Raw genomic sequence first — 16,252 nt, forward strand, 5'->3', positions numbered from 1 at the left:
TGGACTCCAACTAAAAGTTTTCCAAAGGTAACAAACTGGGGCTGTTTATGTTTCTGTCTTTTAAATCCAACAAAGCAAAATACCAAACAAAGATTTATAGCTTAAATATGGAGAGAATCCTAGAACATCCAAGTGGTTTGATATTTTTAGCTGACAGTCTCACAAGGCTGTAGAAAGTGAATTAACTATTGATGGATGGTGCTTTAGTGCTTTACAAGCTGGAATATAATACTCTCCTCTTTAGACATATTAACAATAAATATCTAATATAACTTCATGCTTAATATTATACGTTTCTTTGAAATTAATCTCAGCAGTATGAGGGGAACAGCTGCTCTCTTCTCTTAAATGGAGAACATAGTAACATTACAATGTAATATAACTGTAGCTATGTAATGTGGTGCGTGGTCCCACATAAATAATCTATCAACTAAAACTACGTCTAAATATTTGTTGTATGTGAAATGATCACAACAGAACAACTAGAGCTAAGTTCTTTCTCATAGGTGTCTCTGCTGTTTGAAGTGGAGAACCTGGCCATGGCCTCTCCAGCTACTGTGTCTCGCTGTGGGATGGTCTACAATGATTACACTGATCTGGGATGGAAGCCTTTTGTTCAATCGTGGCTCGAAAAACGACAAAAGGTACATATTCTTTTTGTGATAGTTCAGCCAATTTTAACTGTAAAAAGTAAGAAGGAACTTTAGAAATGGCAAAGTTATTTAAATGCATGCTGGTATAAATATTTTTTTTTCATGATGATGATGGAGATTGTAGACTTTTATAACGAATTCATTAAAGGAACATGACACAACCATTTTGCTCTTGCCTCTTTTCCCTGCAACCCCCCTTTCCTCCATGTTCATCTGTTGATCCCTACATTGCTCCATCTCCCTACAGGCTGAGTCGGACCATCTTAAGCGTTTGTTTGAGAAATATGTGGAGAACACGTTGAACTTTAAGAAAAGCAACTGTAAGGAGTTGATCCCCATCACTGAACTCAATGGAGTCACATCACTCTGCCGTCTCTATGACTCTCTGGCTACACGCAGCAATGGGGTGAGACATGGAGAGCACCTTGTAATCCCTCCTATGGACACCTGTTTTCTAGCAACACTTAAGTGTCGACCCTACAGTAAATTGCATTTGGCGCAACTGACTTAATACTAAATCCCAAAACAAAGGCAGACATTATCTCTTTGGCATCAGAAGCCCAGTGTGAAAAACAATGTAATTTTCTGTCTCTCTTCGTCTCTTCAGGTGAACACTTCCGACACAGAACACTTTGAACGGATGGTTGAACTGTGGTTCATCTTCAGCCTTATCTGGTCTATCTGTGCCTCTGTCGATGAGGATGGACGCAAGAAAATGGATAACTTCCTGCGGGAGATCGAGGGCACGTTCCCTATCAAGGTCTTCTGTAGAGCATAATACTTGTTTGCACACTAATGCCACATACAAAGTCAGTCAAATGGCTCATCATTAGGCTGTTTTTAGTGTACTTTTACTGTACAGCATGTTAGCCTGCAAAAACAACAGCTGCCATTCTGTTTAGGTCTTTGTGTTTCAAGTTAGTCTCAATGTCAATCAATGTGATGTGTAGATGGTTTTAAAACTGAAAAGCTTAGATGGATTCATGTTAGCATTTTAAACAGACATTACTAATAACAGATAACACTGTACACGCTGTCTCTGAACTTTTAATGGATTCAACTCTTCCTTTGTGGACACTTTAAGGATACGGTGTACGAGTACTATGTAGACACCAAGAACAAAGCCTGGGCTTCTTTTGAAGAGAAACTGCCCAAGGGCTGGCGCTACAATGCCAAGTAAGTAAGCAGATTTATAACCTTAGTTATGCATGGATGTGTGAGTGTCTGTCAGTTAAGTCACTACGCTGTTAAAATTGAACATATCATATATGATATAACCTATCTCTAACATATGAGATGCATCTATGTCTCTACCTCTGCTCTCAACTTGCAGCGCTCCATTCTACAAGATTATGGTTCCTACAGTAGACACAGTTCGCTACAACTTCCTGGTCAAGGCTCTGGTGTTGGGTCAGTACCCTGTGCTGCTCACTGGCCCAGTGGGCACTGGTAAAACCTCAGTGGCCCAGAGTGTCCTGCAAGGCCTGGATAACGCCAAGTGGGCTGGCCTCACTGTCAGCATGTCTTCACAGGTTGGTGCTATGTGTGTGTGTGTGTGTGTGTGTGTGTGTGTGTGTGTGTGTGTGTGTGTGAGTGTGTGTGAGTGTGTGTGAGTGTGTGTGTGTGTGTGTGTGTGCGTGTGTGTGCGTGTGTGTGCGCCAGTTCTGTATCCTAGATCTGACATTTTTGTAAAAAAAGATTGTTTAGGCTGATACTCAATTTGTCAAGGCTGTAGTTTGAATCAATACACAATAATGTTAGTGTTTGAGTTAGCTTTAGGTAGGATAAAGGCACATAGTGGTGAGGATTGAGTAAAGGGCATAGACAATCTAATAAACGAATAGTTAAACATGTTGTCTATTTGTTATTTCTACTCCATAATCTATCTACAAATTGCAGACTTATGACCTGTTAAATGGGGACGGTTTATCCAATTGGGGACAATCGCCCTGTACCCACTTGGGAAAAAGCTGACTTTTGGGTCAGTGGCTAAGGTTAGGGTTGTGTTGATGGATACAGATAGGGCAAATCTCTAGGAAATGAATACAAGTCTATGTAATGTCTCCAAAAGTGACCATGATCTGATATGTGTGTGCATCACTGCGAGTGTGAGAGAGAGCATCTGCTTCCATCTGACCACATGACAGCTCTGAATAGCCTCCATCTTCCAGCTTCACTACAATTAGAGTAAAAGTGCGTTGCTCTAAGGCGCCGCAATTAGGCTGAGTCACGCCAGCGCTGGACAGTTCTGATGAAGGGCTATTAGAGTGCCAGGGATGATGGAGGTGCTCATCACCCCCCTCAACCCTTACCATCATCATCATCTGTCACCACTACCCCCACAGCCTCCTCCTTCACATCCATCACCATTGCCGCTAAACTTTCCCAGGCAACTACTCAGAGCATAAATCATTCTAATCTGGCAGCTCTCACCCCGCCATTTTTCTTTCCTCTCTCTTATACATCTGTCTCATATCTCGTATTTTGGCATAAGTGCTCCTTTCTTTTTCTTCCCTCATCCACCTCAATTTCATTCCTGTTTCAAGTGAATTAATTTTGATACTGGTAGTAGGCATTCACATATGGCATTAGTACTGATTTTAATAGATGATTTATCACTTAATTGATTCAATATTTTTTATTAACATTAGTGCCTGTGCAGATTGTGTCAATATCACATGTATATATAAACTGTATATATAAATTTCCATTTTCTTTCTTTCCAAATTGTAACAGAATTGTAAAGGAATATTATTAGGAATGGATGTAAAATTTTATCCCATAATGACAATGGTACTCCAAACAGAGGTATTCCATTAACATTCAGTTTGTCTTGTAATAAATGTAACAACACATTTGTGCACACACTTTTTTCATATATTTTCACAGTATGACTCTCAGTGGGGATTGTCACATTGTTTGTCTTGTTTCTTAACATAAACATTTTGAAGGTACACAATGAAACATAATATTCCATATTTGTTTTTCTGTGTTTCTGTCTCTCCCTCCATATATTCATGACTTTTCCAGACCACCTCTAATAACATCCAGGCCATTGTGGAGAGTCGCATAGAGAAGAGAACCAAGTGTGTGTTTGTGCCAGCGGGTGGGAAGAACCTGCTCTGCTTTCTGGATGACCTCAACATGCCGGCTCATGATCTCTTTGGCTCCCAGCCACCACTGGAGCTGCTGCGCCTCTGGATCGACTATGGCTTCTGGTTTGACCGCCAGAAACAGACCCTTAAATTTGTCAGAGTGAGAGAGGACATTCTGTACTGTAGAGGGAGGGAGTGTGGTTAATCATCTCTCTTTTTTACATAATATGTAATTACATGTTTATGTTATAAATGTTTATGATATAAATATAAATACACAAATACACATAAATGGTGTGTGTGTGTGTGTGTGTGTGTGTGTGTGTGTGTGTGTGTGTGTGTGTGTGTGTGTGTGTGTGTGTGTGTGTGTGTGTGTGTGTGTGTGTGTGTGTGTGTGTGTGTGTGAACTGTTAGGGCATGTTCTTGCTGGCTTCGATGGGCCCCCCTGGTGGAGGGAGGACTCACATCTCTGGTCGCCTACAGAGTCGATTCAATCTCATCAATATGACCTTCCCCAATGTAAGTCCTTCTGACCCTGAGAACTAGATTTAAAGGGTAATTAAATATATTGAATATGCCTATAGAATCCATTTGAAATAAATGTCTCATTGCATTCATGTGTATATGTAGAGACATACATTTATACTGAAACAAAGATAGACAGGCTTTATAAACTGTGTAGTTTTGGGGTTATATTCTATTTAACTTGAGGTGGCTTAAACCCATTGTTGGAACCTCTGCACATATAGTCTAGTACAGCATAGCCTCTTCACAGTGTAGTGTAGTTGTGTATTTATTTTTATATTTGAGTGAGGCTACTTAGTTATAGTATATAATTCAGCCTTTAATTGTATTTGTTTTTTATGTATGTCATGATTTTTATGATTCATGTTAAATTGCTGCTCTAAATCTGTGATTTCTTTGGGGTTAATAAAGTAATCCCACTGTCTCTCTATTTTCCTCTAACTATTTCTGTGTATATCAAAGTAAGGCAAGGTTGTTATTTACTTGCATTTTGTTAATTATGTCCACTGCAAATTTCAACAATTTCTAACACCAGTGCCTGGAAATGCTTCTCCCTCTGCTCATTGACTTTCTTCTCACCTGCATCACCTCTCATTTTTTCCTCTTGTCTTGTTTTTTTAATTATGATTTATTTTTGCTTGCTCACTCCCTCTCCTTCTTGTCTCTTTTCAGTTTTTCAATTTTCTTGCAGTCTTTCATCTCTGGTTATTGTGCTCCTTTCAACTTCCCCTGGTCCATTTTACCTTTGCCACTTGTCCCTAGCTCTCTCCTTTCGTGCTCCTTGTTTTCATCCCCCTTATTTGTTTTCATGTCTCTGTCTCCACTTTTTCCTCTCTACACTATTTTGCCACTGCCATAAAAGTACAAAATAAATTTGCTTTGGAAAGTGTCTTGAGTCACTTGACACTTGAACTACCTCTTTGTTACAACTCTCAGAAAAAACCTATGCTGTTTTTCTTTCTTTTTCTTGACAAGCACAACATAGAAATCTGTGACATCTCTGTATAATTTATAAGATCTATCAAACTTGAACAGAAATGTCCTCTCTGTATGCAGGATTCCCAAATCAGACGAATCTACAGCACCATGATCAACCAGAAGCTACATGGTTTTAAGGAGGACGTGAAGCCCATTGGAGAAATTCTCACTCAGGCCACGTTAGAACTATATTATTCAGTTACAGCTCGTTTTCTTCCTACTCCAGCCAAGATACACTACCTCTTCAACCTCAGGGATATCTCCAAGGTGCACATAAGAACATATATATCGATTTATACAACAATACCCACAGCACACAAAAACATAAACTACCTAAAAATGTAAGACTATACAACTGGAGCCTATTTGACACAGTTTAACTAGCCGTGCTCTCTATACTAAGCCTAACATTGGTGATTCTGTATAACCATTTTCACTGGCTACCAAGACAGCAAGTTTTTCAAGATTAACTGAAGGCTTATTTAACCTGTTTTGTTACACAATGTAGGCATGAATTGTATGATCAAATTTCTCTTGCAATAGAAATACTTATCTGCATATCTGCACATTAAAATGTATTTGTTTTTTCATTTGCTACCCCTTGTAGGTGTTTCAGGGTCTTCTAAGAGCTCACCCAGACTTTCATGATACTAAAAACAATATCACTAGACTGTGGATCCATGAGTGCTTCAGGTAAGGTGTTAGCATGTTAGCATTCTTATGTTAGCCACAGCAGTGCTTTGAACTAAATAGTGAGTACAGCCTCACAGAACCGCTAGCATGGCTGTCTTGTGTTTCAATAAATCTCTGACCATCTCACAGTCATCCAGCAAATTTATTGTTTTGTTGTTGATTTCAGGGTGTTCTCTGACCGGCTTGTAGATCACAGTGATATGGAGGCCTTTGTTACTTTGCTGTCAGAGAAACTGGGCTCACTCTTCGACCTCACGTTTCACAACATCTGCCCCAATAAAAAACCTCCAATATTTGGTACATCTATTACAGAGCACACACACATACACACTAATATCAGAGTGCAAAAATGATCTAACAGAAAAGATGATTAAGTGATGAACTGTCATTAAGTGTCAGTAAACTGGTTGACTAATTGATTATTAGATAATTACAATAGGACTGTGTTAATGTGTATTTATTTTGGTGTGTGTGTCAGGTGATTTCCTGAGTGAGTCTAGTGTGTATGAGGACCTACTGGACATGAAGGGTCTCAAGAAGTTCATGGAGACCCACCTGGAAGACTACAACTTGACACCTGGCGTAGTGCCCATGAGCCTGGTGCTCTTCCGTGATGCCATCGAACACAGTGCGTACGAAAACACATTGTACATACCCACACAAACATACACACACACTTGCAATAAAGCAGGCAGCTGTGTGTCTACCTCTCTCCCAGTACACAGTGCAGTAAATTCCGCTGATGGATCGACCCACAGCATCAGTTCCACCGATCCCATTCTGTCCAGGCAATCTAGTGCATTACCTCAATCAATAATAATAATAAGACATACTCATCTGCTGTATTCTGTACTTTCAGCTCTGTATTCGCTGTTTGCCAGTTTTGTGGTTTAGACCCAGTTTAAAACTCCTTTGAAAAACACAGCATGAGGCATGGCTGAAAGCCACCCTGTAGTTGAAAAAGAGAAGGCTTCTCAGCACCAGGCTCTGCTCTCTACATACTTCTGTCAATGTGCCTCTTTACCACATGCCACTGCAAATCAATAGCACTACATTACTATAGAAACAAGATGAATCAACACTACTTTGTTCATGGCTGTGTGTCCTGTGGGTTTGTATATTTGTGCTGGAATTTCTATGCACACTGAAGCTCCATTGTGTAGAGCAGATTGTACACTAATGAGAGCTAATAGAATGGTATGAATGTAGATTCTGTTACATGCAATATACCAATGTATTAGCATCTTATATGAAAACAGATCATCTAAATATTTGTAAGAAACTCTTGCTAGCTGTGCAAATCATCTCATACAGAGCAATTAGAATTAGAAATAAAGAATTTGGTTATTTAATTAATTTTGTTTCCTCCACAGTAACCCGTGTTGTGCGTGTGATCAGTCAACTTAGAGGCAATATGCTGCTGGTTGGTGTTGGTGGCTCAGGCAGACAGAGTCTGTCTAAGATGGCTGCCTCCATCTGTGAGTATCAGGTATTCCAAGTGGAAGTCACCAAGCAGTACCGCAAGATGGAGTTCAGAGAAGGTGAGCTGTTCACTGATATTTCAAAGAAAAAGCATGACTTCTACCATAGCCTTCTACTTAGTATGTAACCTTATTGTCTGGAAAACACAGAAACAGGAAATGTGGAACCAAAGAACAGGAAATGTGGAAATTAAACAAGATTGGTGACAATTGTGACTCATATATTTTATTATTCTTTATTGTTCTGAGTAAAACATGAAGGTGTTTAGCTCCCAACTGATTCACCCAAATGTGTTTTTTGATGAGTTACCTTTGCCTATTTACAGACAGTTTCTCTCATCCCCCCTGCAGTCATCTGCATAACACCTGAGGCAAAATAAGTGATTTTTCTATCCTTGCTTACAGACATCAAGAAGCTGTACCGTTTGACCGGTGTGGACAACAAGCCCACAGTCTTCCTGTTCAATGACACCCAGATTGTAGACGAGTCCTTCTTAGAGGACATTAACAACATCCTGAGCTCTGGAGAGGTGCCGAACCTCTACAAGCAGGACGAGTTTGTTGAGGTCTGTACTGCCGTCACATCTTTCTGGCCTCCTGACTGTCTCTGTCTATTGCCAGAATCTGGATCTTTTTTGTCTATTTGCATACTTGCAAATTTCTCTTATTTAATAAACAGGTATCACAGTAGTGTTAAAATAATATATTTTTCAACCCGAAAGTGGTGAAAATAATTGGTCAGGTATAGCAAACATGTCTCCAGTTAGTTAAAATTTCCAATTCATATTACATGTATCTGTTGTTTGTCCACCTCTAGGTGTGCAATGCCCTTTCAGAGTGTGCCAGGAAAGACAATGTGGTGGAGACTCCTGACTCCTTATTCAGCTACCTGATAGAGCGAGTCAGGAACAACCTGCACATAGTTCTCTGCATGAGCCCAGTGGGAGAGCCCTTCAGGTAGATTCTGACAGTGTTCCCTGTAGCACACTGTGTCCAATAATATATCCTGGTACACAATATGTTCCTGCATGCCCTTTGTTTCTCTTTTTACTCCTCTCCTCTGTTTATACACACAGGCTGAAGAAAAGTGGCACAATATGAATCACATTGAAGAGCTGGGGATTATGTTGTTTTTCTCTTACCTCTGTCACACACAAATTTCCTCTCACAAAAGAACACCTCTTCTCCCTCAAGCATTCACGCCTTGGTTGTGAATAATGGCACAAGGTAGTGGTCAAACATAATGCTGCTAATTGGGCTGACAGGAACCGTTACCCAGAGCTAATCATCATTCCCTGGATGATGATTTATCCTGGCCCTCTGACCACTAGCTGCTAGCAGGATCCATATCACATTGCCAGAGCTACGGGAGCCTTACTACACCAATTAACCAGCTAAACTCACTGATTCACACTGTAGGCGTCTGGCATACTCTGCTATACCTTGCTTCTTTCAAAAGGGGTCTGTGAGGAGCTTTTGTGTCAAGCTGCTTAATGCAAATGTTCTTTACACACTGATTTTAAGGAACCTTTCTGAAAAGGCAGCCTTTTTGAGCAAAGAACAGCATTTCACTGAATGATTTTGAACCATATCCATAATGCATAATGGCTTAATCGTTTTCCTAGATTGTTTGTTTCTAACCAGCTGCCAAATACACCTGCAATAATTTGCAACCATATGATAGGGATTGTTATATCCACAAATTACACTTGAATAAAATGTATAAATCGTTGTTTGCCAACAGGAATCGCATCCTGCAGTACCCAGCACTTGTCAACTGTACTACCATTGACTGGTTCTGTGAGTGGCCCAAAGATGCCCTACTGGAGGTAGCTGAGAGGTACTTGGACAAACTGGAGCTGGGCTCCTCTGAGGGGGTGAGACATACAAACAGACACACACAATTGTGTGGGCTCTCCATTTCACACCGTTAAATACGTGCTTGTTTAGCACTGTGATTCATTTTCACATGATCCTACTCTCCAAAAATCAGTAAATCAAGTCAAGTCACGTTTATTCATATTGCGCCAAATCACAACAGAAGTTATCTCAGGGCACTTTTCACATAGACCAGGACTCTATACTGTAACTATAATGGCAGATGATCTGTCGGCTTTCCACCTCAGTATGAATTAAGTCTCCTCGCCCTTTTTCTGACATGATGACCTTTAGAGCCCTTTAAATTGTATAGCCAGTCTTACATTTGGGAAGACAGAGTGGAGAGGATGACTATCTGGAATAAAAGTAGACACCTGAACATGACTCAAGAAGCTTTGTTTTAAGGATTGACTTCATTGTCAATTTAATTGTGAAATAAAGCTTCAGGTTCCATAATATAATGCAGTATGTCATTTCAAAGTTTAATATCATGATAACTCTTGTGATATAAAATCTGCTTTATGAAAAAATGCAAAGTCTTGAAATAAAATGAAAAAATCTGTCTGTTACACACTTAACAATTAGCACATCAATGAATAAATGGTGAATAATCTTACTCCTGAAGTTGGGTTCTAATTGAGTGTCAGATTTAAAACATCAGGTTTGATTCATTAGATATGAACATTTCTACATGTGGTTTATGACGTTGTAGATCCAGACGAAAGTGGCCAGTATCTTTGTGACCACACACCAGTCAGTTGCACAGGTCTCCGAAAGGATGAAGTTGGAGCTAAAAAGACATAACTATGTGACACCTACCAACTACCTGGAGCTGGTGTCTGGATATAAAAAGTAGGCACCTTCAAATTTACTCCTTCTCTTCTTCTTCTTGCTTATTTTAGACTTCTATACTGTAAATAAGGACAAAAAGGGATCCTCTTGGGAGTAATAATTATATGTTTATTGACGGTGTACGTATAGATGTTGAAAAGCCCCTTGAGGCAAATTTGTGATACTGAACTATATAGATAAAATTGACTTGACTTGATTGTGTGTGTGTGTGTCCATCCAGGCTGCTGGCAGAGAAACGCAGTGAGTTGGGAGAGCAGGTGAGCAAGCTGCGTAACGGTCTTTTTAAGATCAGTGACACACGAGAGAAGGTGGAAGCCATGTCTGTAGAGCTGGAGGAGGCCAAGAAGCAAGTGGCTGAGTTTCAGAAGCAGTGTCACGAGTACCTGTCTGTCATTGTACAGCAGAAGATAGAGGCTGACAAGCAACAGAAGGTAGGCCTTGTTATGGACAGTAAATACTGTTTACATGTACACAAATTATTCATCAGATTACAGTAACAGTTTGATCAAGGTGTTTGTGTAGTCTACATTCATGTGATTATTGATTTATATTTGTGTGTTTGTTTTGAGGCGGTGAGCGCTAACAGTGAGAAGATTGGTGCAGAGGAGCTACAGTGCAAGGCCATGGCTGACAATGCACAGAGAGACCTGGATGAAGCCCTGCCTGCCCTAGAAGAAGCAATGAAGGTAGATATATGCACTGCTGTGCTTCCCTCTGTCTGTAGGTCTATTTGTCCTTTACTGTACATGCACACTTTTTTCATTATTATGTCTAGTTGATGAATTTCTTACTTTTCCTCTGCAGTCAGACTATGTAAGCAGCCTGTCATTTTAGTGTGTGTGTGCTTTCTGTCCGTCTAAATTTGAATTAAATGAAGAAAAAGAAAGTACTACACTCCGCCTTCCTAAATCCACACATTCTCTGTACCCTTTCTATATTTGCACATAGGCTCTGGAGTCTCTGAATAAGAAGGACATGACGGAGATCAAGTCATACGGCCGTCCCCCAACACTGGTGGAGACAGTGATGCAGGCTGTCATGACCCTTCTGGGCAAGGAGCCTACCTGGGCAGAAGCCAAGAGACAGCTGGGTGAGAGACAGCAAGAAGCAGTGCAGAATTTAGGAACAATAAAGAGTCTCAGAAAAATCCTTTAATTGGGAAAAGTCAAGAGAACAGAAAGTAAAGATTATCTGGAGAGGGGACTGTAATGTTAGGAGTTCCCTCTGTAATGCAGTTGGTAAGATTTGCTCTTTCTTTCTGATTACCCTGCTTTCTTTCAACACAGCACTTGTAAGTCCTAGTTTTGCCAGAATAACAATTGATTATGTTGGTAAGGTGCAATCCTCTCCAGTTCATTGGGTCAAAAAGAAAGATACACTCAGTCTGTAGTAACATGACTTAAATAGAACTGATCAAAGAGATAATCACAAAATATTGGGTCAAGTGTCATTTGATCATTTGGCATCATGAACACAGTATATTTCCTTGTTTCCTCTCATCTCATGATATGAGTGTTTTTTACAGCCTTGCTCAAACTCTCTCAGGCACCAGATGTGGTTAAGATCAAAAGTGGGAGTTTGAACTGGCTATTCCAAATTGAGATAAAGTGAAAATGAAAACAAAGTAACTCATTGATGTAGCGGCATAAAAATGAACTTGCAGGGAATCTCTTCCACACCAACGATAGAGAAGCATGAAGCAGTTATTCTGTAACTTTATCTGCACACTCTGTCCACACACACAACAAACTGTATATGTTCAGTGTTTCTTTTGGCAAACACTTTGCAAAAAGTACAGCAGATGATTTTTTTAAAACTTTTTTAAAATTAGATTCTGCTTACAAAAGGATACATATATTTATGTATCAAATTTAACAAGTGGTGCACATTAGGACGACACTTTCCTGAGGCAAAGGAAATCAATCAAACTGAGCTACAAAGAAAGACAGAGAAACAAAAGAAGATGTTGATGTATTCTGATCTGTGTGACTTTGTAATGTTTTTTGGCAGGCGAGTCCAACTTCATCAAAACTCTGGTTAACTTTGACAAGGACAATATATCTGACCGTGTGCTGAAGAAGATCGGCCAGTACTGCAGGCAGGTAGACTTCCAGCCAGATATCATCGGCAAAGTTTCTCTGGCTGCCAAGTCCCTGTGCATGTGGGTCAGAGCTATGGAGGTACAAGAGCAAGCAGTCACACACACAAATGTACTCTCATACATGCATACACCCAGAACAAAAATCAATGGAAGTGATCACTTATCCTCCAGGTCTACGGGCGTATCTTCAGGGTGGTGGAGCCAAAGAGGGCCCAGCTGAATGCTGCCACGTCTCAGCTGGCAGAGAAACAAGCTGCGCTGGCTGAGGCCCAGAACAAACTGCGTGAGGTAAAAAGCACAGTGCTTCTACAGTAACAACCTGATTGATGTTTAGACACTAATTCAAGTCAAGTAATGTTTACATACATCAATGGAATTAAAGTCTAATTTGGTATGATAAGACAAATGTAATAGGTCTAATAAAGTGTACAGAGGTAAAGAGTTGGCTCATGAAAAAAATCCAATAGTTCTTTGTTGTTCTAAACTGACATGGAGATTCAAAGACGGTTCAACAGGAGAGAAGAGCAGCGCACAAAAAGTAGCGCACACTCTTTGCAGCAGAGGACCCAACTCCTCTAATTGGGCAGAGAGGAAGCACTTCATAAACCTGACACTCACATGTAACAGGAGAAGCAGGGCTCAGTGCATCTTAATCAGAAACCCTTGTATTTCTTAAAGGGCTGTGACTGCTTTGACATGGTCTGCTATATCCACTAAAACACATTATTTGGATTACATGAATATTATCAGTGTAAGAGTCAAAGCTATGAATTAGGTCACGGTGGGATACATCCACTATTACTGTATTAAACTACTATATATCTATAACAAGTTGCAATTCTGAATCATTTGGCTGGTATTTCAAGATTGGTGTGTATGTGTGTGTGTGTGTGTGCGTGCACAGGTGGCAGAGAAGCTTGAACAGCTGAAAAAAGAGCATGACGAGAAGCTGGCCATGAAGGAGAGTTTGAGAAAGAAGTCAGATGAGATGGAGGTGAAACTTGACCGAGCTGACAAACTGGTGACAGGACTTGCTGGAGAGAGGGTCCGCTGGGAGGAGAGAGTTACTGTAGGCCACACACAGACACACACACACACACACACACACACACACACACACAACACTCAGGCCTAAAAATTGGTCTTTTCAAGTCACCATCTGTCTGTCTTTCTATTGTTTCTATGAGGCATTTTAGAATGAGACAAATTATTCAAAAGATAACTCACTTGCAAATGCGTGTACTTTAAATAATCTGTGTGTGCTTCAGGGTCTTGAGGAAAACATGGGATACCTTGTAGGAGACTGTTTGCTAGCAGCATCTTTTTTATCGTACATGGGCCCCTTCCTTTCCAACTATCGAGATGAGCTGCTTGCCGTCTGGATGAAGGAGGTGAGACACACATACACACACAACACCACAAATATCTTGGTGTGCAGTTCAGTAAAGTACTTGCCATGTACTTTTTATTGTCGCTGCACCATTACTGGCAACTGACAAATATTTTAAATGTTATTTTAGGTTAACAAGTTTCTGGTTGTATTTCTAGTAATCCCTGTTTTATTCCTCTCTCTCTCTCCCTCCCTCTTGTTCTACTTAGGTACGGGACTTGGAGATCCCATGTTCACCAGGGTTCAGTTTTGCTGTTTTCCTGTCCAAGCCCACAGCAGTGAGAGACTGGAACATTCAGGGTCTACCCTCTGACGCATTTTCCACTGAGAATGGAGTTATTGTCACACGTGGAAACCGGTTAGAACTTTTAGACACAAGTTATTTATTAAATAAGATAGTTGTAGTCCAGTACGCACATAATGTTAAAATGCCCTACAAATGTAAGTTAGTATACTGTTTTTTTTTTACAGTCAGCTGTTTATATATTCTCCCCTTTGTATTTTTCTGTGACACGCCATCAGGACTTCTGATTAGTTTTTATAGGACTTGGTTGCAGGCACTGTACAAAACATGTGTTTCATACCTTAAATACAAATTGACTTCTTTTATGGCTTTCTGTTTCTTCAAGATGGCCACTGATGGTGGACCCTCAAGGCCAAGCTCTGAAGTGGATCAGGAATATGGAGATGAAGAGGGTAAGATATGACTCAGCAAATCAGACCATTCAGACATTACTGTTTATTCTGTCTGTACTGCTGGAGAGTGAGAGAGATTGTAATGTCCACACAGGAGAGTTATTTTTTTGTTTCATACCTCAAATTAAGAAAAAAAAGAGAGAGTCGTTTTGGGGGGAAACATATTTGTTGTTTTACAGGCATTCAGTTTAACATCAATTTCTGCTTTTCTATCTTACCTCCCATAACCTTTCAACAAACTTTCACTTTCTCTCTTTAAAGCAGTTCAAACCTCAACCTTCAACAGCCAAGACCTAACATGAAAACTTTAACTCTTGTTCGGGCTTTAGTGTCTGAAGGAGACAAGCTTGTCTTGAGGTGCCTTGACTATTGTGGTCATATTTAAGGAAGGCTCTTGACATTTGAGGACATTTACTTTGACCAGATATCAGATGAGCCATCAGTGGTAGAAATCCAGGAAAAAGCAACAAAGAAGTTTTTTAGGAGCCCATCCTTCTTATTTTTCCTCAAACTATTGCCTGTTTGAACTTTTTTCCCTCACGGCACCTCTCCTCTCTCTCCCTTCTTTTCTCTGGCAAATTCCTTGTTACAGTGTGTGCTATCCAAACCACTTTGCCCTTTGTAGTGTGTGACCTTTCACTTTCTCCTCTCACTCTCTCTCTCTCTCTCTCTCTCAAAGTCTTTGTCCTTTGTCAACCCTCCCAATTCATTCCGCTGCCTGTCCTCAAAGCACTTACTGTGTGACATTTATGGACAATTGAACTGATTGTTACTGAAGTTTTTGGACATGGCTGCGGCTTGGGTTTAAGGATGGTCAAGTTGGTCCACCACTTTGGTCCAGATGGAAAAATCTTTATAGCTATTAGACTACTACAATAATATTCTCTCAGATGTTCATGGTCCCCAAAGAATACATTCTATTGAGGTTTGGGAAACCTCTCACTTCAAATCCAGAACATCAACTTGCTGGCTGTTATACAGGAAATGTCAAATGTCTGCACAACTATTTATTGCCATGAAATTGTGCACAGACATTCATCTCCCCCTCAGGATGAATCCTTATGACTACTGACATCATTATGACTAAATTCCTAAAAATACAAATCATTTTCCTATCAGCCTCAGCTGTACTTTGTTTAGCACTATTTGGGAAATTTAAAAACTAAAGTTGTTAATGTCATTCCTGCTAAACATCAACATACTGGCATTATTTTTATGAGCATGTTGGTAGAATCAGATCAAAGCATTGCTGTGCCTAAGTGCTGTATAGTACACCTTCCTCCTTCCACTCACAATTTTCCCTTTTGAAGTGATACTTTTAAACATATCCTTTCATTTTTCTCTTTCTGTCCTCCTGTGTGTATATGTGTGTGTGTGCACGTGAGCAGGGTCTGAAGGTAGTAGACTTTCAGATGCCAGACTACATGCGGATTCTGGAGAACGCCATCCAGTTTGGGAATCCTGTTTTGCTGCAGAATGTCCAGGAGGACTTAGACCCCTCTCTCAACCCAATCCTCAACAAGTCCCTGACACAGATAGGTCAGACACACACACACACACACACACACACATACATACATAAACTCACAAATTGAAATACCAACTGTTCGAGTTTTCTGTAGTACCATTAAATATTCATCTGAAAAGGAGGGAGTGTCTGAATCCGCTGTTTTTTTTTGTTATGTTTTTTTGCAGGCGGCAGGCTACTGTTGAAACTGGGTGATAAGGAAATAGAATACAGTCCAGAATTTTGTTTCTACATCACCACCAAGCTGTCCAATCCCCACTACACCCCGGAGATTTCTACAAAGACAACCATAGTTAACTTTGCCGTCAAGGAGCAGGTCTGAATATGTTTTTGGCTTCTGTGTATTTGGTCCCAGCTGATAATGGCGGAAACTAATTTATGC

General features: G+C 40.2%; 1 protein-coding gene across 1 annotated transcript in view; it reads left to right on the forward strand.

Annotated features, from left to right (window-relative positions):
• Nucleotides 1–16,252, forward strand: part of dnah2 (dynein, axonemal, heavy chain 2) — a 61,760-nt gene that overhangs the window by 29,530 nt on the left and 15,978 nt on the right. Inside the window, exons 44-70 of the mRNA XM_053343890.1 lie at nucleotides 507–644; nucleotides 901–1,059; nucleotides 1,261–1,413; nucleotides 1,738–1,829; nucleotides 1,987–2,185; nucleotides 3,684–3,908; nucleotides 4,163–4,267; nucleotides 5,330–5,518; nucleotides 5,859–5,944; nucleotides 6,111–6,241; nucleotides 6,423–6,572; nucleotides 7,318–7,485; nucleotides 7,831–7,991; nucleotides 8,243–8,382; nucleotides 9,170–9,302; nucleotides 10,016–10,155; nucleotides 10,376–10,586; nucleotides 10,725–10,841; nucleotides 11,104–11,245; nucleotides 12,166–12,335; nucleotides 12,428–12,544; nucleotides 13,161–13,325; nucleotides 13,525–13,647; nucleotides 13,856–14,004; nucleotides 14,276–14,342; nucleotides 15,731–15,881; nucleotides 16,038–16,186. Coding sequence (XP_053199865.1) covers nucleotides 507–644; nucleotides 901–1,059; nucleotides 1,261–1,413; nucleotides 1,738–1,829; nucleotides 1,987–2,185; nucleotides 3,684–3,908; nucleotides 4,163–4,267; nucleotides 5,330–5,518; nucleotides 5,859–5,944; nucleotides 6,111–6,241; nucleotides 6,423–6,572; nucleotides 7,318–7,485; nucleotides 7,831–7,991; nucleotides 8,243–8,382; nucleotides 9,170–9,302; nucleotides 10,016–10,155; nucleotides 10,376–10,586; nucleotides 10,725–10,841; nucleotides 11,104–11,245; nucleotides 12,166–12,335; nucleotides 12,428–12,544; nucleotides 13,161–13,325; nucleotides 13,525–13,647; nucleotides 13,856–14,004; nucleotides 14,276–14,342; nucleotides 15,731–15,881; nucleotides 16,038–16,186 — 3,930 coding nt within the window. The remainder of the gene's footprint in view (nucleotides 1–506; nucleotides 645–900; nucleotides 1,060–1,260; nucleotides 1,414–1,737; nucleotides 1,830–1,986; nucleotides 2,186–3,683; nucleotides 3,909–4,162; nucleotides 4,268–5,329; nucleotides 5,519–5,858; nucleotides 5,945–6,110; nucleotides 6,242–6,422; nucleotides 6,573–7,317; nucleotides 7,486–7,830; nucleotides 7,992–8,242; nucleotides 8,383–9,169; nucleotides 9,303–10,015; nucleotides 10,156–10,375; nucleotides 10,587–10,724; nucleotides 10,842–11,103; nucleotides 11,246–12,165; nucleotides 12,336–12,427; nucleotides 12,545–13,160; nucleotides 13,326–13,524; nucleotides 13,648–13,855; nucleotides 14,005–14,275; nucleotides 14,343–15,730; nucleotides 15,882–16,037; nucleotides 16,187–16,252) is intronic.

Source organism: Scomber japonicus, chromosome 22 (genome assembly GCF_027409825.1).
Source record: "Scomber japonicus isolate fScoJap1 chromosome 22, fScoJap1.pri, whole genome shotgun sequence".
Classification (NCBI taxonomy): Eukaryota; Metazoa; Chordata; class Actinopteri; order Scombriformes; family Scombridae; genus Scomber; species Scomber japonicus.